The 24,079-nt window shown below is 44.8% G+C and overlaps 1 protein-coding gene and 1 long non-coding RNA gene across 3 annotated transcripts in view; one reads left to right on the forward strand and one right to left on the reverse strand.

The window, feature by feature from the left end:
- The window catches only part of LOC106502029, a 38,352-nt gene extending 34,836 nt beyond the window's left edge, over positions 1-3,516 (forward strand). For both annotated transcript variants that reach the window (XR_001917978.1, XR_001295593.2), the window contains one exon: positions 1,561-3,516. This is a non-coding gene — a long non-coding RNA (DEAD-box ATP-dependent RNA helicase 30). The remainder of the gene's footprint in view (positions 1-1,560) is intronic.
- The window catches only part of LHFPL3 (lipoma HMGIC fusion partner-like 3), a 640,749-nt gene continuing 623,887 nt past the window's right edge, over positions 7,218-24,079 (reverse strand). The window contains exon 3 of the mRNA XM_018047259.1: positions 7,218-8,436. Within this exon, the coding sequence (XP_017902748.1) occupies positions 8,423-8,436 (14 nt within the window). The 3' untranslated portion in view covers positions 7,218-8,422. The remainder of the gene's footprint in view (positions 8,437-24,079) is intronic.

Consider the following 24,079-nt stretch of genomic DNA (forward strand, 5'->3'; position numbering starts at 1 on the left):
AGGGTGGAAAGAGGTCCAGCAGCCCCTACCATGAGTGATGGGTGCCGGAAAGCTTTGGCCTGGAGACTGGCACCTTCCATGGGGCCCCTTCAGTGCATGCCCCTGGGGTGACCGCAGGGCTCTTTTGGAAGGCCTCTGTCCTATGGGCAGGGAATGCAAAATGACACAAGATCTAATGATGTGGGAAGGGCCCAGGATCAGGAGCCAAACAAAGCTGGGCTCAAATCCTGGATCCACCAACTCCTAGCAGTGTGACCTCTCTGACCGTCCATTTCCTCATCGGTGAAATGAGAATAACATACTGTCCTGCAGGATTGTCGTGAGGGTTAAATGAGGTATCAGATATGTATGGCTCAGTGTCCAGAAGTGTCCAGAAGAAGTAGGTTAAGTCCTTCCACTTGGGAGAAGCCTAGATAGAGCCACATCACTGCCAGCCAGGAATGGAGGGAGGGGAGAAGCAAGACTCTGAGGGGGCAGAGAGCTGACGGGTGACTCAAGGGTTCAGGAGGGAGAAGAAGAGAAGAGAGAAGGGTTTGCTCCCTTTTGTCCTCCAAGATATACTTGGTGGAGACAGATGAAAGATTCTAAGGGTAAAGAAAAAATTACTTTGCACCATCCAGGAGCCAGGTTTTTCAACCACTTAAGCACCACTCTTCCAAATACTGAAAGCATAGAAAAGTGGTCCCCATTATTGTTACTAGTGGTGGGATTTTTTGATTTTTTAATGTTCTTAAAACATTCTGTGCACTTGCTTGGTCAAGCGTCATGTCGCCAACAGCAGGGGGTTCCTGATCTAACTTCCACATTTCTCAAGTATAGCAACTGTAGTGTGTTCATGAACTCAGTAGCTGCAGGGACAGCCCCCAATCCCCCACCCCCCTAAGCTGGGCAGAGATTATAGCTCCTGGAGGTGCTTGCTGGGTAGGGGTCAGTTCTCTGGGTTTTCAGGGAGTCACTGCAGAAGGCACCAGCCCAGAAGCCTGTTCCTTCAGTACTGCAAACTATTTCATAAGCACCAACTTTCCTAATTCGTTTTGTGCTTAAATCCTAGTTTGGTTCATATTTCTTGTACTAAGAGTATACTATACCAAAAATGAGGGCCAAGGGGGCCTGCCTTTATTTTAAGTGGAGAATCAGGACATTTGTACAGAAATGTTTATGATCCACGCCATGTGCCAAAGGAGCAGCAGGACAGCGTGAGTCTGAGAGGCTCCCAGGCAAAAATCCTCAGCATCCCGGCTTTCTTAGGCTTCGCAGCAGGGTGGGACTTGAAGGAAACGTCTTCAAAGACCAAGCAGTGTGCGTTCTGGCTGACTTTCCTGTTTCAGCTGGCCATGGCCTTTGCCTTGCTCCTGCTTCCTTGTTTCCTCCTCCACACCTTCCTTTGTGTAACTGCCCATGTGCAGCTCCCTTCCTTTTCTCCTAAATACCAACCCCCTTTCTCCTGCCATCTTTTTTACCAGCGTGACTCCTTTCAGAGTGTCCATGTGTCTGTATGTTTCAAAGAAGTTCACAGTCTGCAGCAAGCGTGACTAAATGGATGTCATTTATTTATTTCAGGATATGAGCCCCTGCTGATTGCCAAGCATTGTCCCAGCGCATGAGGACTCCACAGAGTTGCTGTTTGTTATTTGCTAGGGGCGCCTCCACTGTCTGAAGGCGGCTCAAGAAGCTAAACATGGAGATTTCTGTTGCTGCCCGTGCCTGATGAGCATTTGATTAGCTTTGTCGAAAATGAACAGAAATTCAAAATGACCCATTCCAAGCCTGTAGAGTCAAACTGGACTGACTCTCCCTATAAGAAGCTTTCAACATGAAGATTCCAGCTTGGCAGGCAGCAAATGCTTTAGTATTTCAGTTGAACCCATTGTAGTTTTTCCAGGGGTAAAACCAGCCATGGGTACAGCTCAGAAGGTTGGTGTTCTAGCACCTCTTCTTTAGGTGGAGGCACCATGAGCACTTCTCAGGTGGCTGTCTCACCAGCGGTGCTCACTGAGCCACTGCACTGAGGCCTCAGCTCCTACTCAGAAAGCTCCTGTCCCTGGTCTGCCATCTGCTAATCTCCTGTTGGTGAGATCAAAGTGGTACTTCTGTTCTGCTTCAAGTGTCACTCCTAAAGAGAGAGTTCTATGGCCCTGCGTCAGTCAGGGTGTTCAGAGAGATGGAACTAAGAGGATCTGTATATATAGTGAAGGAGATTTATTTTAAAGAATTGGTGCATGCCATTGTGGAGGCCTGGATGTCCAAAATCTGATGGCAGAGGCCAGCAGCAGGCTGGAGACTCAGGAAACCGTTGTGGTTTATATCCACAGGTTCTGCTAGCAAGCCAGGGAGAGCTGATGCTACAGATGCAGGGGTAAGGCAGTCTGCTGGCAGAATGCGCTCTTGCTCTGGGAAGGCCAGCCTTTTGTGCTATTTAAGCTTTTGACTGATCAGATGAGGTCCACTCACATCATGGAGGACAATCTGCTTTATCCAAAGTCCACTGATTTAATGTACACCTCATCCAAAAACATCCTCACAGAAATATCCAGAATAATATTGGACCAAATATCTGGGCACTGTGTCCCAGCCAAGTTGACACATAAAATTAACCATCACAAACCCTTTTTACTAAGTGACAGGAGGGAGCTGTCTCATACTCTTTGTTCCGGCTGCATGCTTTCTCTGGCGAAGTCACAATCATAGGTACTGGACTGGAAGATAGTTAGAGGAACACTGAGCTCAAAATCTACTCTTCTCGTGAATTCCCAGCCTATATGTCCAGACCAAGAAAGAGAACTCTCACTGCTCTCAGGTTTCCTTCCACAGCAGCCTTCACCCCAGGCCAGAGGAAGATGATTTCCCACCCTTCACCAACATCTTGGCTCTGGAGCCCAAGTTTAGCCAACCACTGTCTCTCTAAGGAGATACGTCTCCAGCTGGTCAGCCCCAGCAGCCCGTGGTGTGAGTACAAAACCTCCTGATTCCATGTATGTTGTTGAGTTGAGCTATGGAGACATTAGTCATGTTTACTGTTGATGGAAAACAAAGAAAAGCTATAACCAAGGCCTCACTGTGGTTCTTAACTGTTGCTCACTAACTGTAATAAGATTATAAAAAGGCCCCAAATAGAAAGTGTATATATGGTCAGAGTAAACAGGGTCAGAGACCAGACTACTCCTACAGGGGCGGATGACGACTTGTCTCCTTCACTGGAGTAGTTTGTGTACACACCCTCCCTGATGCTGCCTGTATATTTCCTGTTTTATTGAGATACAATTCACATTTCATACCATTCACCCATTTAAAATTTATGACTCAATGGTTTTTAGTATAATCACAGAGTTGTGCAACCATCACCATGAAGAATTTTGGAACATTTCATCATCCCCCAAACAAACCCCATACCCATAAACAGCCACTCTGATTGCTTCTCTCCCCCCAAAACTTCCCGGATCCTAGGCAGCCACTAATCTACTTCTTGTACCTTATGGATTTACCTCTTCTGGACATTTCATTAAATAGAATCATACAATATGTGGTTATGACCAATTTTTACAAACATAAAATTAGCTTAGATCTTGTCATGATAATTAGACTAAGCCCTCACTTCCCAGAGATACCAGTCACATTGCTCATCTCAGTACAATAGGCAAATAAACATCTAAGCAGTAAGAAAGATTCCGAATTTCTAGCAGCACTAAGCAGGCAGAAATCCTGGATTCCGTGTAAATCTGACTTACAGTCAAAAGAAATCTCAAGGGGTGTTTAGTAGACAAGGCACTGTGATCACATGAAGAGCCTGCTGAACAGTTCTGTCCAGCAGGCCAGGTGGCAAATTTCCTGGAGTCCAGCTGTACCCTTTAAGATGTGTTTCTTGGGAAATTAGCTCTCTTACCTCTTGTAATTCTCTTCCCAAGGAGAATTCAGTAAATATGAAATAGGCATTTTATGTCTATGCCCTGACTGAATAAGAGGAGGACACAGAAGGTGCAAAATCAAATGTACAGTATCAGAGCCGGACCCCAGGACCAAAGACCCAGAGCATGCTGCCCCACAATGCGGTGCATTTGGCAGATTCCAAGAAGGAAGTGCCGAGAACTGGAGTCTGCTTTGAAATGGTGAGAACAGCTAGCTATTCAAAACAAAGGAAACACTCATTAGCCAGCTCTCAATCGCCTGTCTCTAAGGCCTGTGGTATGATTTTCCATTCTCAGAGTCTGAGGATTATAAAATGTGGCTTAAAAAGAAATGAGTTCTTAAATATGAGAGTTTAAGTATCCTTCTGTCAGTTCATGAGGTTAATTAGGACCCATGTTTGTGACAAAGCTCCCTGTAGAGGTTACAGAAGGCTGGTCCATTGGAAAAAGGTACTGCCCAGATGAGCAAACTTGAGCTTGAAGGGAAAGAATGACTGAGTTTACGTAACAGCAATGACCGAAGTGAGAGTGAAAGGAGAGGAGGGTGGAGAATGTCCCTGACGACAGCTCATTCCAAGCGCGGCCTGGAAGTCAAATCCTCTCAATAAAGAACTCTGATGACGCCTAAGCTTTGCGCAAAAGTTTCAGTGGCAGATGATCACGGCTATTCCCTCTTTCATGCAAATTTATACAAAGCTCAAGTTATTTTCATAGGCCTTTGGAAAATGCCAGATTGCCTTCCCTGATAGCCCATGCTTGATCAGAGGAATGAAGAAAACAAATCACTCAGCTTATCTAGTCAACTAAGCTGGCAGACAAATGCACATTCTAAAAGGAATCTAAACAAGGAAAATTTTGGAACATGGTCATTACTTTATAAGCTGCCTTACACTGTTTTTATAATCCCTTATGAGTTCTTCTCTCCCCATACGCATTTTAATCTTGAAGGTGGGGGATGTATTTTCCTCCTGTGCTGTCATTCAGTGTGCCCGGCACACATGGGACCGGGAACTCTATCACTTGAAGAATTGAAGCCAAGAACTCACATACAGGCGGGCAATAGTGACACAAGGCAGAAGAAGCAAAATTTTAACAAATTAAACAAATGAGTTTGCGACTAATCACTAGTTAGTTGTAGCATCTTGAAACCCATTCCAAGACCCAAAGTGTTTTAGGAATTAATCCCATGAAATGCATTGCACATTTTAGTGAACTGAAAACAAAGTCACGGTTTTATAAGGAATGCATATTTTAATAAATCATGTGTGTAATCCCTTGAAACAGTCTAGAAAAAAATTTTTTTCTTGGGTGCAAACATGTTAAATGAAGTTGAAATACGAGAAAAGAAAATGCAAAGGTCCTGTGTTGAAGAAGAGTTTTCTCATTCTGGGAAGGAAAAAAAAAAACAAACAAAAATGTCATGTAGCTTTCTGAAGTGCTGCAGCCAAAGGAAATAATGCAGATTCAAGCTGGACTAACTAAACAATGGGCCAAAGATCTAAATAGATATTTCTTCAGAGAAGACATACAGATGGCCAAGAGGCACATGAAAAGATGCTCAACATCATCACTAATTATTAGAGAAGTACAAATCTAAACTTACAGTAAGGTACCACCTCACACTGTTAGAATGGCTATCATTAAAAAAATCTACAAGCGATATATGCTGGAGAGGGTGTGGAGAAAAGGGGACCCTCCTACACTGTTAGTGGGAATATAAATTGGACAGTCACTAATTTAAGAAACCTGCATACTGCTAATAACAGTATGCAGGTTTCTTAAAAACCTAAAAATGGGGACTTCCCTGGTGGTCCAGTGGTTAAGAACCTGCCTTGCAATGTAGGGGACATGATTTCAATCCCCAGTTGGGGAACTGAGATCCCACATGCCATGGGGCAGTTGAGCCTGGGCACTGCAACCACAGAGCCTGTACTACAACTGCAGAGCCTCTGCACAAGTAGAGAGGAGGCCACACTGAGATGAATATCCTGAGAGACGCAATGAAGAGCCAACACAACCAAACAGATAAAAATTAAAAAACAAAAATCATTAAGAGTCAAAGAAAAAAAGAAAGCTCAGGAACATTAAAAAAAAAAACAAACCTAAAACTACCATATGATCCAGCAATCCCACTCCTGGGCATATATGAGGAGAAAACCGTAATTCAAAAAGATACAGGTACCCCAGTGTTCACTGCAGCACTATTTACAATAACCAGGACATGGAACCTGCCTAAATATCTGTCACAGAGGAATGGTAAAGAAGATGTGGTCCATACATACAATGGAATATTACTCAGTCATGAGAAAGAACAAAATCATGCCATTTGCAGCAACATGGATGGACCTAGAGACCGTCATAGTGGGCGAAGTAAGTCAGACAGAGACAGACAAACATCATATGATATTGCTTATATGTGGGATCTACAAAACTGGTACAAATGAACCTATTTACAAAACAGAAATAGAGTCACAGATATAGAAAACAAATTTATGGTTACCAAGGGGGAAAATGGGGGCTGGGAGGAGGGATAAATTGGGAGACCGGGACTGACATATACACACTATTATATATCAAATAAATTACTAATAAGAACCTACTGTTAGCACTGCTGCTGCTGTTGCTAAGTTGCTTCAGTCGTGTCCAACTCTGTGCAACCCTGGAGATGGCAGCCCACCAGGCTCCCCCGTCCCTGGGATTCTCCAGGCAAGAACACTGGAGTGGGTTGCCATTTCCTTCTCCAATGCATGAACGTGAAAAGTGAAAGTGAAGTCACTCAGTCGTGTCCAACTCTTAGCGACCCCATGGACTGCAGCCCACCAGGCTCCTCCGTCCATGGGATTTTCCAGGCAAGAGTACTGGAGTGGGGTGCCATTGCCTTCTCCCCTGTTAGCACAGGGAACTTTATTCAATACTCTGTTATGACCTATATGGGAAAAGAATCTAAAAAAGATTGGACATATGTATATGTATAACCAATTCACTCTGCAGGTACAGCAGAACCTAACACAGCATTGTAAATCAACTATATTTCAATAAAAATTAATTTAAAAAATAAAATTAAAAAGAATGAATATATGTATAACTGATGCACTTTCTTGTACAGTAGAAACTAATACAACATTGTAAATCAACTATATTCCAATAAAATTAATTTTAAAAACTTAGAAAGTAGAAATTGGGGGATGGAAATACTGACCTTATGGAATTTAATGTTTTAGTTGCCCCTCCCCCCACCTGTGGCCATCACTAATGGCCATTTCCAAGTCAGTGGTTCTCATCTAGGATGCTTGAGATAGTTACTAGGAGGTTATTAAAAAGTCAGATGCCGGGGCTCAGCATGGACCTACTGAATCTGGGGCAAGATTTCTGATACTGAATATTTTTAAAAGCTCACCAGGTCATGGTGTTATAGCTGGGTCTGTGGGTTGTACCTTAAAGATACATTGAAGTAGGCTGCTGCTAGGGACTGTTTCCCTTCCATATGGTTATGCTGACGCCCTAACTCCTGTGATGATATTTGGAAATGAAATCTCTAGGAGATAATTAGTTTAAGGTGCCAGCATTGAGACTGGGGCCCTCATGATGGGATTAGAGAAGAAACACCCAGGCACTCAGGCTTTCTCTCCACATAAGGACACAGCCAGAAGGCTGCTATTTTTGAGCAAGGAAGAAGGCAATCTTCAGGAACTGAATCTGCTGACACCTTGATTTTGGACTTTCAGCCTCCACAACAGTGAGAAAGAAATGTTGTTTGAGCCACCCCATGTATGGTATTTTGCTGTGGTAACCCTAGCTGACTAAGACAAGCATGAAGTAGACACATGGAGTTTCCCCCGCTCTGTAATGCTGGAAAAGCTGCAGTCATATCATAACACAGAGTTTTTCAAATAGTTTGAGGTCACATTTTCTATACACATTCAAACTTATATTATGCTAGGCCTTGGAACATTCATATGTAAATGCTGAGTCAACCAAGTCATGGTTGGGTGGGAATGGATTTGGTAAAGGTAAATGCTTTTGAAACTGTTCTAGACAGTCTATTCTTTTTGTAATACTTAGCATGTTTTTTGTCCTATACTTCATTTGTGTACAGGCTTTCTTTGCCACTAGACCATAAACTAGATTCAAAGAGGCAGTACCATGACCAATCCACATCTGCAGCCTCAGAGTTTAACTGAGTACCTGGCACACAGTAAGTGTTCAGTTAATATTGAATGAAATGCTTGTTCAGTGAATTATACCTTCAAACATTTTGAAGGATAGTTTTCTGCTCAAAAAAATAAGCAACAACAACATCAACAACACTTTTGATTACTGGACATTTTCAAATACAAAACCATAAAATAAGCTCCTATACACTCATCACCCTGCTTAAAACATTACCAACCTATGACCAGTTATGTTTCAACTATATCCTTCCACTCCATGTGCCCCCAGATTACACAAAATGCACAATTATTTTGACAAAAACCCCACACCTTACCTCATTTCATCCATATTCTTCACCATCTATCTCTTTAGGATAAAGACCCTTAAAAGAAAACAGGACAAAATATAATTACAATAACAGTATCAAGCTTGAAAAGATTAATTTTAATTATATAAAACATCCAGTTAGTATTCAAATTTTTCCAATTGTATCATAAATAATATTTTTGTTTTGGTCTGTCTGCATCAGGACCCGATGCCCCCAAGGTGAATTTACCTCTTGATCTGTCTCTCAAGTTTTTTAACCAACAAATTTCCCTTCTTTTTCTCTTCTTGCAACTTTTTGTTTGTGTTGTTGAAAAAGCCAGTTTATTTGTCCTGTAGAGACTTCCACATTCTGGACTTGCCTGATTATATTTTTGTGACACCATGTTCCCCTAACGTGTTCCCTAATCCTGCAAACTGGTAGATAGAATGATATCTAGAAGACTGATAAAATTCAGTCCCCACCACCTGCCTGAAAACTGCTTTTCTTGGTAAGGGGTGAGGACAAGAAAGGCTTCTCTTTTTGTTACTATTGTTGTGTAACAAATTATCACTTAGCTCAGCAGCTTGAATAACTACATTTTAAAAATTAATTTATTTTTAATTGGAGGATAATTGCTTTACAATGTTGTGTTGCTTTCTGCCATATATCAACACGAATCAGCTATAGATACACATATGTCCCCTCACTCTTGAGCCTCCCACCTCCCACCCCATTGTACCTCTTAACTTTTAAATTGTGCTCACGATGTTTTGGGTCAGGAATTTGGAAAGGAAAACAGGTATGGTTTATCTTTGCTTCAGGGTGTCTAGGGGCTTAGTTCAGGCTATAAACTATACACATACCCCAATACCAATATTACCACTGCAGCATGGAATATAGTTTTAAATTTCTTCATAGTCTGTTATGGGCTGAGCTGTGTGCCTCCAAATTTGTATGCTGAAATACCTCAGAAAGTGACAGTATCTGGAGATAGGGTCTTCAAAGGGGTAATTAAGGTTGAATTCTTTAGGGTGGGTCCTAATCCTATGACTGGTTATAAGAAGAGGAGATTAAGACAGAGACTGCACAGAAGACTGTGTGAAGACTCAGGGAGAAAATAGCCATCTACAAGCCAAGAAGAGGAGCCTCAGAAGAAACCAATCCTGCTGACCCCTTGATCTTGGACTTCTAGCTTCTAGAACTGTGAGGTAGGAGAATTCTGTTGTGTAAGCCACCCAGCCTGCAGTATTTTTTCATAGCAGCCCTGGCAAACTAAGACATAGTTCCTTTTATCTTTAGGATATATCACAGTAGGGACAGAGTGAGCTTACTATATTATAAAGTTATTAGAATAATTCCTTTCTGTATCAGTTCAGTCAGTTCAGTCACTCAGTTGTGTCTGACTCTTTACGACCCCGTGAATTGCAGCACACAAGGCTTCCCTGTCCATCATCAACTCCCGGAGTTTACCCAAACTCATGTGCACTGAGTCGGTGATGCCATCCAGCCATCTCATCCTCTGTCGTCCCCTTCTCCTCCTGCCTCCAATCCCTCCCAGCATCAGGGTCTTTTCCAACTCTTCGCATGAGGTGGCCAAAGTATTGGAGTGTCAGTTTCAGCATCAGTCCTTCCAATGAACACCCAGGACTGATCTCCTTTAGGATGGACTGGTTGGATCTCCTTGTAGTCCAAGGGACTCTCAAGAGTCTTCTCCAACACCACAGTTCAAAAGCATCAAGTCTTCGGCACTCAGCTTTCTTCACAGTCCACCTCTCACATCCGTACATGACCACAGGAAAAACCATAGCCTTGACTAGACGGACCTTTGTTGGCAAAGTAATGTTTCTGCTTTTTAATATGCTAACCCTAACCCATGAACAGTATGAAAAGGCAAAATGATAGGATATTGAAAGAGGAATTCCCCAGGTTGCTAAGTGCCCAATATGCTACTGGAGATCAGTGGAGAAATAACTCCAGAAAGAATGAAGGGATGGAGCCAAAGCAAAAACAATACCCAGTTGTGGATGTGACTGGTGATGGAAGCAAGGTCCGATGCTGTAAAGAGCAATATTGCATAAGAACTTGGAAAGTTAGGTCCATGAACCAAGGCAAATTGGAAGTGATCAAACAGGAGATGGCAAGAGTGAACGTCAACATTCTAGGAATCAGCGAACTAAAATGGACTGGAATGGGTGAATTTAACTCAGATGACCATTATATCTACTACTGTGGACAGGAATCCCTTAGAAGAAATGAGTAGCCATCATGGTCAACAAAAGAGTCTGAAATGCAGTACTTGGATGCAATCTCAAAAACGACAGAATGATCTCTGTTCGTTTCCAAGGCAAACCATTCAATATCACGCTAATCCAAGTCTATGCCCCAACCAGTAATGCTGAAGAAGCTGAAGTTGAATGGTTCTATGAAGACCTACAAGACCTTTTAGAACTAACACCCGAAAAAGATGTCCTTTTCATTATAGGGGACTGGAATGCAAAAGTAGGAAGTCAAGAAACACCTGGAGTAACAGGCAAATTTGGCCTTGGAATGCAGAATGAAGCAGGGCAAAGACTACAAGAGTTTTGCCAAGAAAATGCACTGCTCATAGCAAACACCCTCTTCCAACAACACAAGAGAAGACTCTACACATGGACATCACCAGATGGTCAACACCAAAATCAGACTGATTATATTCTTTGCAACCAAAGATGGAGAAGCTCTAGACAGTCAGCAAAAACAAGACTGGGAGCTGGCTGTGGCTCAGATCATGAACTCCTTATTGCCAAATTCAGACTTAAATTGAACAAAGTAGGGAAAACCACTAGACCATTCAGGTATGACCTAAATCAAATCCCTTTCTGTATAGTTGCCACTAATTCAATACACAGATTCGTTTCATTTGCTCTCAATCTTTAGGAATTTCTTTTTTTAACCCATCTTGTAAAATTTTTGCTTTATCATATTTAAAACATAGACATGGTTCCAAAGTCAACCCTACAAAATAAAGAACACTGAGAGAAGTCAAATCTTCTGTATATTTTTCTCCTCTTCACTCGACCCCCTTCTCCTTGAAGACAACCAGTTTTACTAGTGTTTGGTTTATATTCCATACATATAAGTAGCTGTATTTCCCTTCTTCAGATAATACTAGTATACACTACATGCTGTTGCACATAAAACAATATATTCCAGAGATCATGTGAATACACAGAGCCGCTTCTTTCCCACAGCTGCACAGTACTACATTTGTGTAGATTCCTTTCTAGATGGACATTTGTGTTGTTTTTAGTCTTGTGCTATTACATAAAGTAGCTTCTTTGGCTGTCTGAGACTTTAGGATAAAATCTGATTAACTCTGCCAACATCCTACATCCATCCCTGTCTCAAGGTGAATTAGTGCTAGTTTAGCCTGATTGCTAAGATACTCCATCTTTCATTCTCTCTTACCTTATTTGGCATAGGAAATCCTTAGCATGAATAACTCAAAATTCTATATTCAAAATAATACTCATTGGGTGTTTGAAGAAAAAAAAGCAGCAATTTCTAGTTCTGTGGGTTACTTGCTATTTAGCAACTTAGTCTCCTCACCCTCCCTCCCTCCTTCCTGTCCTAAGCAAGACCAAAGTCAGGGATTGTAGGAATGCTTCTGGTTCAGCATTCCTTACATCTAGATGAGGAGTCAGACCACATCTCAGGTACCATCTCCCCATTGCTGATGTGGAGAACAACCTGCCAGTTCACTTACTTATTCAGTAAATATGTAATGAATGTGTGCTACGCACCACACATCATGCTAGGTGCTGAAGACAAAGTAGTGAATCGGCCGACCTCATTAGCTATCTTCCTGGAGCTCAGACAGTGGTCCTTAGGTTCTGTGACTGGCTCAAGCCATTTTGGTCCACACATAAAACAGCACTTAGTTATCCCTCCCAAGGACCTCACAGCTTTGAGAATATCATCATCTTCCCAAGGTCAACACCAGACTGAGACTGTCTCCTCTTTGTACGAAAGTGATAGCATGCTCAGTTGTTGTTTCAGTCATGTCTGATCTTTGCAACCCCATGGACTGTAGCCCACCGGGCTCCTCCATCCATGGGATTCTCCAAGCAAGAATACTGGAGTGGGTTGACATCCCCTTCTCCAGGGAATCTTCCCGACCCAGGACTCCCACATTACAGGCAGATTCTTTACCATCTGAGCCACAAGGGCAGCCTGGAAAGTGACGGGAAAAAGCCCAAAAGGTTTGGCAGTACTTTCAAGGCTTCACTCTCAGGTGGCCAGATTGTACATCCAATGGGAGCAATTGTAATTTTAATGGATAGAAGTGAGGCTTTCCTTTATATGCCTCTTCTAAACCAATCATGTCTCAGTCTTAATTTTGCATTTATTTTGCTCTGGACTCCCAGATTCTTTTTATAAGAGCAACAGTCATCATTCATTGAATATTAAATATGCTCCAGACATCGTGCTAAGTCTTTTCCACTTAAATCATGTAGTTACCTCCACTTATAAGGTAGGTACTATTATTTTTGGGTTTCCCAGGCGGCTCAGTGGTAAAGAATTCACCTGCCAATGCAGGAGATGTGGGTTTGATTCCTGGGTTAGGAAGATCTCCTGGAGAAGGAAAAGGATACCCACTCCAGTATTCTTGCCTGGCAAATCCCATGGGCAGAGGAGCCTGGCAGGCTACAGTCCATAGGGTTCCTAAAGAGTCAGATGTGACGAGATTAAACAACATTACTGCTATGAGTAGCACACTGAGGTTTAGAGATATTAAATAACACGCCAAGGTCACACATCTAATAAGGGCAGACACAGAGAAATCAGACTGCAAGGCAGGTAAGGCAGGCTCTACTACAACTAATAGGCTATAACTAGAAAAATGATGGTTACAGCTAAATTTTATTGAGCACTTACTATTGTACCAAGTACTAAGTGTTTACGCATATTTATGGGGCTTCTAGGGTGGAAAAACAATTCTTCCTAACCCCTGATATTTCCTTCCACATGGCAGAAGCACTTCTGGCATAAAATTTCTAACCTCTCCTTTTTCCTTGACTCACCCCTCCCTAGGAGTGGGAAGGGACAGGAGGCCAGGAAAGGGGAGTAGCAGCAGTTTCTCCGTGGTGAGTATGTGGGTAGGAACCCCAAATGCATAGCTCAGTCTCTCTCTTCTTTCTCTTGGCAGCGGGTCTCCTCCAGAGCCCCTGTTGGTTCTCCTCTCCCCTAATACGTGGTTTTCAGGGGCAGTTCACAGCTGGGCGGCCTGCCCCAGCCTGCGTGGACACCTTGCCTAATTCTGGGGCTCACTTACCCACACATATAAAGCACTGACTTCAATAGAAAACCTAGGAGAGTAAGTTGATATTCTGATTCCATTTATTTGACTTGTTCCTGTCCATTCCTTAATTACTCAGAGCTTTGTAATGGATTAGGGGGTGTCTTTTATTATATCCTCTTGAAACCCCAACATTATCAACCCATTTAATCCTAGTAAGACTTCCATTAGAAAAGTACTCTTATCCTCTCAGATGAGGAAACGAAGCAGTCCTCGTTTGGCCTCTCCCTTGAAGGATAAATATTTGCTCTTAGTTCAAGATCAGAAGAAACTAAAGCACGTGAGAAAGTCTGCAAACTGTTAAAGCTATACAAACAGAAGGCCTTAGAGCGGTGGTTCTGGCTCTGACGGGGGCAGTGGGACTCGGATTAGTTAACTTTCCTGCTTCCGGTTCCTGTATCAGTAAAGCGAGGGCTACGAGCGGCTGCCGATTGCAGCTTGGTCCTGCTCCACCGTTCAGACTGTGAATCAGTGGTGACTCGCCATTGACTGTTTCCCCTAACTTCCTTTGCGTCATTGTGGACTTTGGGATGCTGACTTTTCCTTTGATCGAGCTGGGCCCAGTCTCTGGGGGACACGAAGTGCTCGAGCCTGCCGCTCCGTAACCGGCTCTGCCTTCTGAGGTTTGCTGCTTGGTTGCCTTTGGTTGCGCGGCAACATAACACACGCCCACACTTCCGGCCCTGAGAGCCGGATCTGCTGTCGTCGGGCTGTTGTTGAAGGGGCTTCCCCCACCCTGCTGCATTTCCTTGTTTCCTCACGAGGGCCAGATGATGGCGAGAGAGACCCCCTAGTCATTCCTAGGAAGTTGTGGGGACTGAAGAACATGCACATCTACACCAGGTCAGCATTAGGGAGAAAGACCTCAAGAGATCCAGGCTTAAAGCCTGGTTTGGGACAGTGAGTTCTGCCGTTGCAAAATCATGTCCTTTCAATGGCACCGTGAAATCTCTTTGAGTCACCAGGTTCTGGGGGGATGGAGGCCATGTGGCAGGCCTACACTATGTTTCATCTGATTCCGAAACTGGTGGTTTAACACCGGAAGACAGCAAAATAGCAAAGAACAGGAAGTGGAAAAAACATTTTGCCTAGTGGAAACCACCTCTCCTTCACCTGCATTCCTCCAAAACAGCAGTCAAATTAGCACAGATACCTCCTTTTGGCGGTGGGGTCGGGGCGGGGGTGGTGGTGGAGGAGATGGGCATCCCCAGATGGTGCCTCCCCAGAAAGGACTTTGTTGATGAATTTGATACCCCAGTTCTTCAGAGGAGTGCTAAAGGCTTAATTAGAGGAACCTGAGGTTGTGTCTCCCTGCTTCCATAACAAGATAGCTCACTCTCTTGCATTAAAAAAAAAAGAAATTGCAGTGGAGTTGGGACACAAGAACAGAGCCAGAGCCAAGTTCTAAACCAGCCAAAGGAAATGTTTACATGCTGGGAGGTATTGGGACTACTCCTCCATAGGGAGGAACAGCGATGTGTTTGGTTTGACCAAGGGGAACAGAGGAGTAAGACAAGCACAGGTTTTGAAAGTGCAAAAGGGTGGGGAGGTCAGTGTGCACCAGAGGGAAAAGAACAGGCAGTCAGGGTAAGAAAGACTCCTCTGTCCTTCTGAACTTTGCCCTCATAGGACCTGTCCCCACCCACCACCAGCAGACACTTCCTCACTTAGGTGGGGGAGGGAGGCTGTGACCCTTTGTGGCATTATTCCCAGGATGAAAAATATGGGTGTTGGCAACCATATCAAAGGCCTGGAATTGTTCAGAAATCTTTACACCTCTGATCACCAGACTGCAGAGCCCAAGGGCCATTCAAGGCCTGTGGAAACTCTGGAACAATAGACTTGGCCCCCTGCCTATCTGTTTCCCTGGCTTTCTGACAGTGGTATTGGGCTCCAGACCAATCACCAACTTACTGGTATCCTTCAAGCTGGTTCTCACTAGTCAAAGTCTATGCTAAAGCCAACAGCAGTTAGAGATGGAGAGCTGAGGTTAGTGCCCTCCATTCTTCTGGGACTGAAACTAGCCTGACTGAGTGAGGTACTCACCTCAGCACACAATTTAAGGGAGTGCCAAGAAACTCAATAACCAAGATAAATAACATTTAATATAATTAAAATGTTTTCTGATATTTTGTTCATCGTGGATTAGTTTGCATTAGTTCTGATTTTTAAAAATGATTAATCCAAATATTATTAATCTTAAAATTACTGAGGTTTTTGGTGCCCCCTTAAATTTTATACCTTGTAGGGAGTACCTTAAATCATCTCACCCTAGACTCCAGCCCTGATGAGAAATGATTCACAAAGGGTCAAAAATAGGAGATGTGGAAAAGCTCTGTGAAGATTAATCAGGAGCTTTAATCAGGAAGATTAATTCAGAAGGTGTGGAAAGTGTGGCCCTGATACCCCAGGCCTGGATACTGAAATTGAGTGAAAATATGAGAAAAGTCAGCCTTGTTACAGAGAATTCTGCCAGGGAATACAGCTGGAAAGTTCTCTCCCAGTGCTATGTCCAGTCTACCTGAAACCGTTCACTGGGAGGCTGGGGCAGTGTTAGCAGTAGGTTGTTGCCTACTTGTATCATCTGAGAAGGATTGAAAAAGTTCCTTTTCCCCAAGGTCACAACAGGTACACCGTAGTAGAGTGGTCAGTCCTTTGGCTCTTGAAGTTGTTTTGGTTTGAAAGAAATTGCAGTTGTTATGTTTAAAAATGACTGGATTATATAATGATCTTTTATGTAGTTTGTTTCACTTTTTTCTATTTCATATTCAGTGCTCCCATTTCATTTCCTTTATGTTTTCCAACTTCTCCATCTCTCTCTTTTTTTTCATGTTTTTTCTGAAGCCTTTATCAAGCATAGTAGAAAAGCTTTTGTATACATATATATACACATAATAAATATATATATTTTAGAAAACTTAGGAATTTTTGCCTAACTAAAAATTTATGACATTTTGATTCTACTTGTTTGACTTAGTATGAATAGAGCGCTAGATTTCTAATTTTAAAAAGATATGCAACAAGTGACAAAGGTTTACTGTATCGTGCAGGGAACTATAGTCATTATCTTGTAATAGCCTATAATGCAAAATAATATCAAAAATATTATATGTGTATATGTATAACCGAATCACTTTGTTGTGCACCTGAAACATTGTAAGCCAACTATACTTCAGTAAAATATATATGTTAAAAAAAAAAAAAAAGAACCTGCCCTTATAATACAACGATCTCTGTGGCAAACAATTATTGGTAGAGATCTTAGCAGAGACGGACTGCTCTCTCATTCATTCAACAAACATTTACTAAGCACCACAAACCAGACTAGAGTAGGATCTACCTTGCCCAATATAATAGAAATGACAGATGGGAATGTGAACTGAGTATACCAAGGTCAGGATCAAGGGCAGGGCAGGATGGCAGAAGGACCCCTCATTCAGTTCAGATCTCCTTCCATCTGGGATTACGATGTGTAAGGAAGAGGAGGACTCAGGGAAGGCGCCTGCCTGGGATTACAGAAAAGGACAGAGACAGCTCTCAAAACACCCTCCATCTGTCTCTCAGATCTGTGCCTGGGCTTTGCAGGACTAAGCATGACCTTAATTCGCAGAGGTCTTGCTGCACAACTCCAGGGGGTGCCATTCTCCTAGAATATAGTGGCATTGGACAGGATGGAGCGTTCTGTCCTGGCACAGTGAAGACAGTCTATGAGAGGGAGCTGAGTTTGCCCCCAAAAGTATGTCACTGAGCATCTGTGGGCCTGTGCACCAGGAGTCCTGACCCTTGTTGGGGGGTGGTCAGTGATGGGGGCAGGGGGAGGAACAGGAGCCTAGATGGGTCCCACCTCTTGGATTTCTTCCCAGGGCTGACCTGACACTATGAGTTTGTTTGGCTTTGTGGCCCTGGCCTAGCTTCTTGGGTGAGAAAGGGGCTGTGACCCTAGTTAGCCTCCCTGGGAGACAGAAGCCATTCCACTGGTGCTCTCTAGGATGTGCTTCCCGGGGAGGCGGCCCAGGACCTAATCACTGGTCAGGAAGCCTGGGAAATGACAGGAGAGGGGACGACAGGAATGTTTTAGGTCCCTGAAACCTCTCTCTCTTTTTAAACAATTAACCAACAAACACGTATGCAGTGCTTTTATACACACCTTCCTGTTCCCTTTTCATGACAACTCTGTTATGAGAGGTTCTATTATTTTATTCCTGTTTTCCAGCTGCGGAAATTGAGTCCCAAGAGGTGACATAATGTCCAGATAAGACAGTGAGTAAATGGAAAAGTTGGGATTGAATGTTACACTGGTGCCTCTTTCCCTGTGTCACTCAGGTCCTGTGACCCAAATGCTCCTAGACCTCAGACCACAGCCCTGGGTCACCCTTTCCTCCTCACACACGACCTCTGGCGGAGAGTGTTTCTACCTGAGAAAGGGGCTCCATCTGCTCATTTTCTCTCTCTCCCTGCCACTGTCCTAGTTCAAGCCATGCTCAGCATTCTGCTACCACTCCTGTGGTCCTTTGGTTTTTGTTATTTTTTCCTCTTCTTGCTGGCTGTTTGTCTTTGAGCAAGTTTCTCCACCCCTCAGGGCCGGTGCATTATCTCCTTAAAAGGGAACTGAGACTAGCGCCGCCACTGGGCTACGCTAAAGATTAGGCATGATGCTTCGTTTACAGGAATTCCTTCCAAGAGAATTATAAATGTGAGACTCACGTGTAATTTATAAACTTTTCTAGTCACCATATTTTAAAAGGCAAAAAAGAAATATGTGAAATTAATTTTAGTAATATAATATATTTAACACCACATATATACACAGTATCCATTTTGAAGGGGCTTCCCTTGTGGCTCAGATGGTAAAGAATCTGCCTCCAGTGCTGCAGACCTGGGTTTGATCCCTGAGTCAGGAAGATCTCTTGGAGAAGAGCATGGCAGCCCACTCTAGTATTCTTGCCTGGGAAATCCCACGGACCAAGGAGCCTGGTGGGCTACAGTCCATGGGGTCGCAGAGTCAGACACCACTGAGCAACTAACACTTTGACGTTAGTACTTAAAAATATTAACATTTATGTTCATTTATTTCAGAACTAAGTCTTCCAAGTCCAGTATGTATTTCACGCTAACTACGTGTCTCAGTTTGAAGGACTAGTCACATTTCCAGTGTCCAGGAACCACTTGTGGCCAGTGGCTCCTGTCCTGGGCAGTGCAGGCTTCGAGTGCTCAGAGCAAGGGTCTGGTGTGTCCGTGCACGCTCTGCCAGTGGCATGCTGGCTGTATGCAGTGTCACAGCTGCTCCATGGCCCTGGGCCCCAGGCACAGGCTTCCTCCTGAGACCATGGCTTCTGCTCTTGCTGTTCCTGCCTGCTGCCTTCACCATAGGAGGTTATGGGGCTGACTCCAGGGGGCAGAAGTTCTGTCGCATTTCTAGCCAGCTGCCAGCCTGAATGCGAGGCCCAACACTCCTTAGTTTTCCTGTCTGCTCAAGGGAAGCCCTTCCACTTAGCGAACCTAATTATATCCAATCAATCTTCAAACAATGAGCGTGTCTGGTGCTCCCTGGGGTGGGAGAGCATATTTTGGGTAAGGAGGTTCGGGAAATTCCCCTTTTAGTCAGGAGAAGAGGCCTGTCCACATCCCTGGCCCCATGATGCAGAGGAGGGAGGTGCCGGAATCCACAGTGGAAGGTGGTGATTAGGAAGCGGTTTCTGGGCAGAGCGCCGTGCCTCTGCAGAGTTTAGGCTGTCCTTCCATTTCTTTCATTTTGAAAGAGTTTGCCTAGAAGCATCTGGAGCCTGGAAGGACACTCTGCCCTTCAGTGGGGTTTCCTGCTCCCATCCCCAGTGCTGCCCGCCGCTGCCCAAGTACAGAAGCAGAGCACTCCCTTCAGAAAGCTGGGTCCAGCAGGCCAACTGCTGGCCCTCAGCCTAGGCTCAGCTGCTGCCAGGGACTACTCATGCTGGGGGGTCCACTGCTCTCCTGCCCAGAGCATCTCCGTGGCTTGGCTTTGCCTTCCTCCTGTTGCTCAGGAACCCAGCTGTAGACATTTGCTGGGGCTGCCCTAGCAAAACACCACAAACTGGGTGGTTTATCTTAAAAGAGAGTCACTGTCTCCCAGTCTGGAGGCCAGAGGTCAGAAATCAGGGTGTGGGAAGGGTGGGTTCCTCCTCTGAGCTGTGAGGGAAGGACCTGTTTGAAGCCTCTGTCCCAGCTGCTGGCGGCCTGTGGAGTTCCTTGGCATATGGGTGATGTCCTTTCAGTGTCTCTATGCTTGTCTTCCTCAGGGTCCGCATATCCTTTTATAAGGAGCCCAGTCAAGCTGGATTGGGATCCACTCTAATGACCTCATTTAGCTTGTTTATCTTGGTAAAGACCCTATCCAAACAAAGCCACTTTCTGTGGTACTAAGAGTTAAGATTAGACGTGTGAATTTTGGCGGAGGGACGCAATCCACTTGATAACACTAGCCTAAGCTCTTCTGGAAGAGAAGAGGGAACGTGGGAACCAAGGAGGTGGCTGAGCCTCTGCGCTTTCCACGGCCAGTGACTCTGTCTTCAAGCCTGTAGTGTATCCCATAGAACTGCCCGGATAATTACCCATAACTACCAAACCAGCTCACAGAAACTCAGAATTGCCTGGGGCTGCAGCCAATACAATGACCAACAAAACTCTGCCCCTGCCCTTTAGGAAATGTCATCCAATAGGAGAGAGAATCAAGTAATAAAATACAGGGCAGAGAAAGGTATGGAGACTAAAGCCATAGAAGTGGGAGTACTTTCTTGCGGTTCAGAGATAAGTGAAAGATTCATGGAGAATCGCTTCGATGAGGGAAGCTTGGCAGACCCTTTGAAGGCAGAGATGAGACCAGCTGGGCACTCCTGGGGTGGAATTCCAGGGAAAGGTGGGCATTCCAGGGAGGATTGGCTTGCATGGACATGAGCAGAAGCAGCTGGGGACAGGGTGGGAGAGCAGGACAAAGCCTGCTCATGGTGGGCTTTTCTTGCCAGGCCAAGGGGCCCATGGGGTGTTTTGTAGCCGGAGCACCACATAAAGCAGATCACTCCTTAGGGATATACATCTGATCAGTGAGAATGGGCTGGGAGGGCTTAAGGTGGTAGAGGAGGGCAGGGGAGGGCTTGCAGGAGTCTGGGGGAAAGGCCTGAGTTAGGGCAGGTGCTGTGGAAATGCAAAAGAGGGTTGGGAGTGGGGAAGTGGAAAGGAAGAGCCCAGAGAACATGATGCCCAGGTGTGGGAGAAAAGAGAGCAAAGACAAAGCTGGCTTCAGCTTTTCAAGTCTGGGCAATTCAGAGAGGGCGGGTACCCGTGCAGAGCAGGAAGCAGGGAAGTCAGGGTGTGGCTGTCCTGCTTGGTGCAGACACACCCTGTCAGAGGGGGAGACTTCCCCTCCTCCTGTCTCCCTGCAATTGCCAAAAGCAGGAGTAGCCTCCCCTGACCCCACTTCGTCTCTTTTTCTCCCTCAGAAGCTGTGTCTTAATGGGTTAAAGGTGCTCTGTTGTCTCAAGGGTGTTCTTAATGTCGTAATGAGAAAATGAGAGAAGGGAAAGACGTGCAAGCAGTATCAGGGAGACTATGAAAAATGACGGGGTTTCAGTGGTGTAAAATAGATATCTGAGAACATCAGCCCACAGCTGGCTCAGTACCCACAGAACACCTGACACTGGCATCCTCCTTTTGAGGCAAAATAGGCTTCCCTGGTGGCTCAGGCAGTAAAGCGTCTGCCTGCAATGCGGGAGACCTGGGTTCCATCCCTGGGTAGGGAAGATCTCCTGGAGAAGGAAATGGCAACCCACTCCAGTATTCTTCCCTGGAAACTCCCATGGATGGAGGAGCCTGGTAGGCTACAGTCCATGGGGTCGCAAAGAGTCGGACACGACTGAGCGACTTCACTCGTTCACTCAGACACTTGTATTTAGTCCCCAGGTCCTGGCTTTTCTCCAGAACCTGAAATGTATAAGACATAACTTTCGTCTCCTTATGAAATCTTCTCATCTCCTATGTGTTTAGGCTCTGGAACATGCCTGTGGGGTGTGTGTGTGTGTGTGTGTGTGTGTGTGTGTGTGTACTGAGTTCCCTACTTAGTATCTCTTCATCCCTACTCTGTCTCAGCCCTCTCCCACTGCTAGCAAGTTCCAGGGCCCCCAGCCTAATCAGGCAGAAACTCTGATTTGGGCAGGGAGATACCGACAGTGTAGCTGGAAAATCACTCTCTGCTAATAAAGATGCTGAAAATGAGATCTAGCTGATGCCACCTTTTTTGTCTCAGCCGTGATCTGTTATCTCTGAGGGCTGAGGTGCGGGGCGAGCCCAGTAAGAGATGAGGTTTGGGGCCCTGACCACACCTGTTTCGGGATGGGGCTCACACAGGAAAACATCTGGAAACATCGTGAGGTTGAGTATAACGCAGCACAGTGTACAAAAGGTTAAGGAGTCAGCCTGATGGAGACAATGGGGTTGAAAACTAAAAGGCTGGGATATCACCCCTTCTGGTTTCAGTGTCTGCCACTTCATAAAAGGATTTAAATTTCATAAGAAATGATCCAAATGGACTGCGGTAGGGGAGTGGCGTAAACCATTACCTTTTATCCATGTAATAAAACACACTACAGTCATTAAAAGGGAGTGGCAAAAGTGATTATACTGACATGGAAAGATGTTTATAATCTATTGTTGAGGATATACTGTAGTAGCTAATTTGTGTGTGTGTGTGAAAAGCATATATAAACCAAGCGTTGAAAGTGTTTATGACCTAGTTGTATTATGGGTGACTTATGTCCGAGTTGTATTATGGGTGACGTTTCTCTCTTTTTCTTCCTCTTTTTTTTTGTTCTTCAATGAAAATATAGTACTTGTGAAATTTTAAATAGATATAATGACTTATCAGTTATTTAAAATTATTTAATATATGCCCTCAGAAATACTTCATTGGTGCTTAATTAGAGAGTAGCCTTAGATAAAGAGCATTTCCTGACTATACGGGGTCCCCCCAGGCCCTCTCCTCACTGCTTTCCATCTCAAAGCTCCTGTCAGCAGGACTGCTCTCCTGAATCCTGCAGGGGAGGCTGTGGGGATGGGGGTGGCTCCGACAGCATCACTGCCTTCATCAGGAGAGGAAGGGGGTCTTAGGCAGGTTCAGTGACTCTTTCTGTGAAATCCCGTTACTCGTTACTCGGGTCCTGTAGGAGGTAAGGCTTGGCCTTTCTTTCTCTCTTCTCTTGTTTCCCAGCAGCTTCTCTCATGAACAGGTTTCCTTCCAGTTTCAGTCCCATGACTTTGCTTGCCCGGCGCTATTGTACCCAGGCCAGCTGGTGAGCAGGACTGGTTTTTAGGGTTGGTTACAGAGTCTTCAGGTCACACTGGGGTTAAGTGCCACGAGAAAGGCAGAAACAAAGTTAGAAGGTCACCTGGAAATCAAGGGGCCAGGGCCAGGGTGAAAGGAGGTGGGCCTCCCTGTACTGCATGATGGGAGGGCCTGTGCTAAGGGGGCAAGTCACTCTCAGGAACTTGAGTGCAAGATTCCTGCAGCAAAACTCTTAGGGCTGAAAGAACATCCAGCTGTTCTTCAGACAGCTGTGCAGATTTTTGTCGCTGCTCAGACCCACCTGTTCAGCCCCACCTTGCCCTCCGTGGGGCTCTGCTTTCTGTAGCACCTGCAGTGAGCGGAGCCAGAACTTCGGTGCACCCTTAGACACTGTTGGGTTGTAGGATGGCGTGTTCTTTGTGAGTTTTTACTATGACCCAGCTATCAGTGTTTCATCTGGGGAAATCTGACCTGGAGAAAAGGGGCTACCCGAGGATACCCAGACTCTCCAGGGCCTCGGGCTGCAGCCTCTCAACTCTTCTTGACTGCTCTGCTTTTTCTTTTCTAAGGACAGAAGAATTCCGGCAAACCAACTCCAGGGGGTTCAGCCAGAAAATAGGGAGCAGTGGTTACAAATTCTGCCTGTGACCCTGGATTACTTATATAATTTCTCTGAGTCCCAGTTCCCTAATAGGTAAAAAGAAAGACTAATGGTATATGACTTGGAGTTGTTGTGAAATAATGTATCTTAAAGAATTTAGAGGACAGCACTGGGAGGCACGAAACAGGGATGGACTAGAAAAACATGTGACAACCAGTAAGGGCAGAGACAGCTGTGCTCCTCAGATCAGGGCGGGGCTGCTGGAGCAGGCTCTGGAGAACTGCTGGGCGCCAGGTGTTAACTCCCTCCCTGCTGGATGGTGGGGAGACTCCAGAAACGAGCTGGGGTGATGAGAAGGGTGCTGCTATGTGTCCACAAGTGTGAAGTTACTGCAGTATTTTAACTGTCAAGTATGCAAAGAGTTGACTCATTGGAAAAGACTCTGATGCTGGGAGGGACTGGGGGCAGGAGG

The sequence above is a fragment of the Capra hircus genome, chromosome 4 (genome assembly GCF_001704415.2).
Source record: "Capra hircus breed San Clemente chromosome 4, ASM170441v1, whole genome shotgun sequence".
In the NCBI taxonomy this organism is placed as follows: domain Eukaryota; kingdom Metazoa; phylum Chordata; class Mammalia; order Artiodactyla; family Bovidae; genus Capra; species Capra hircus.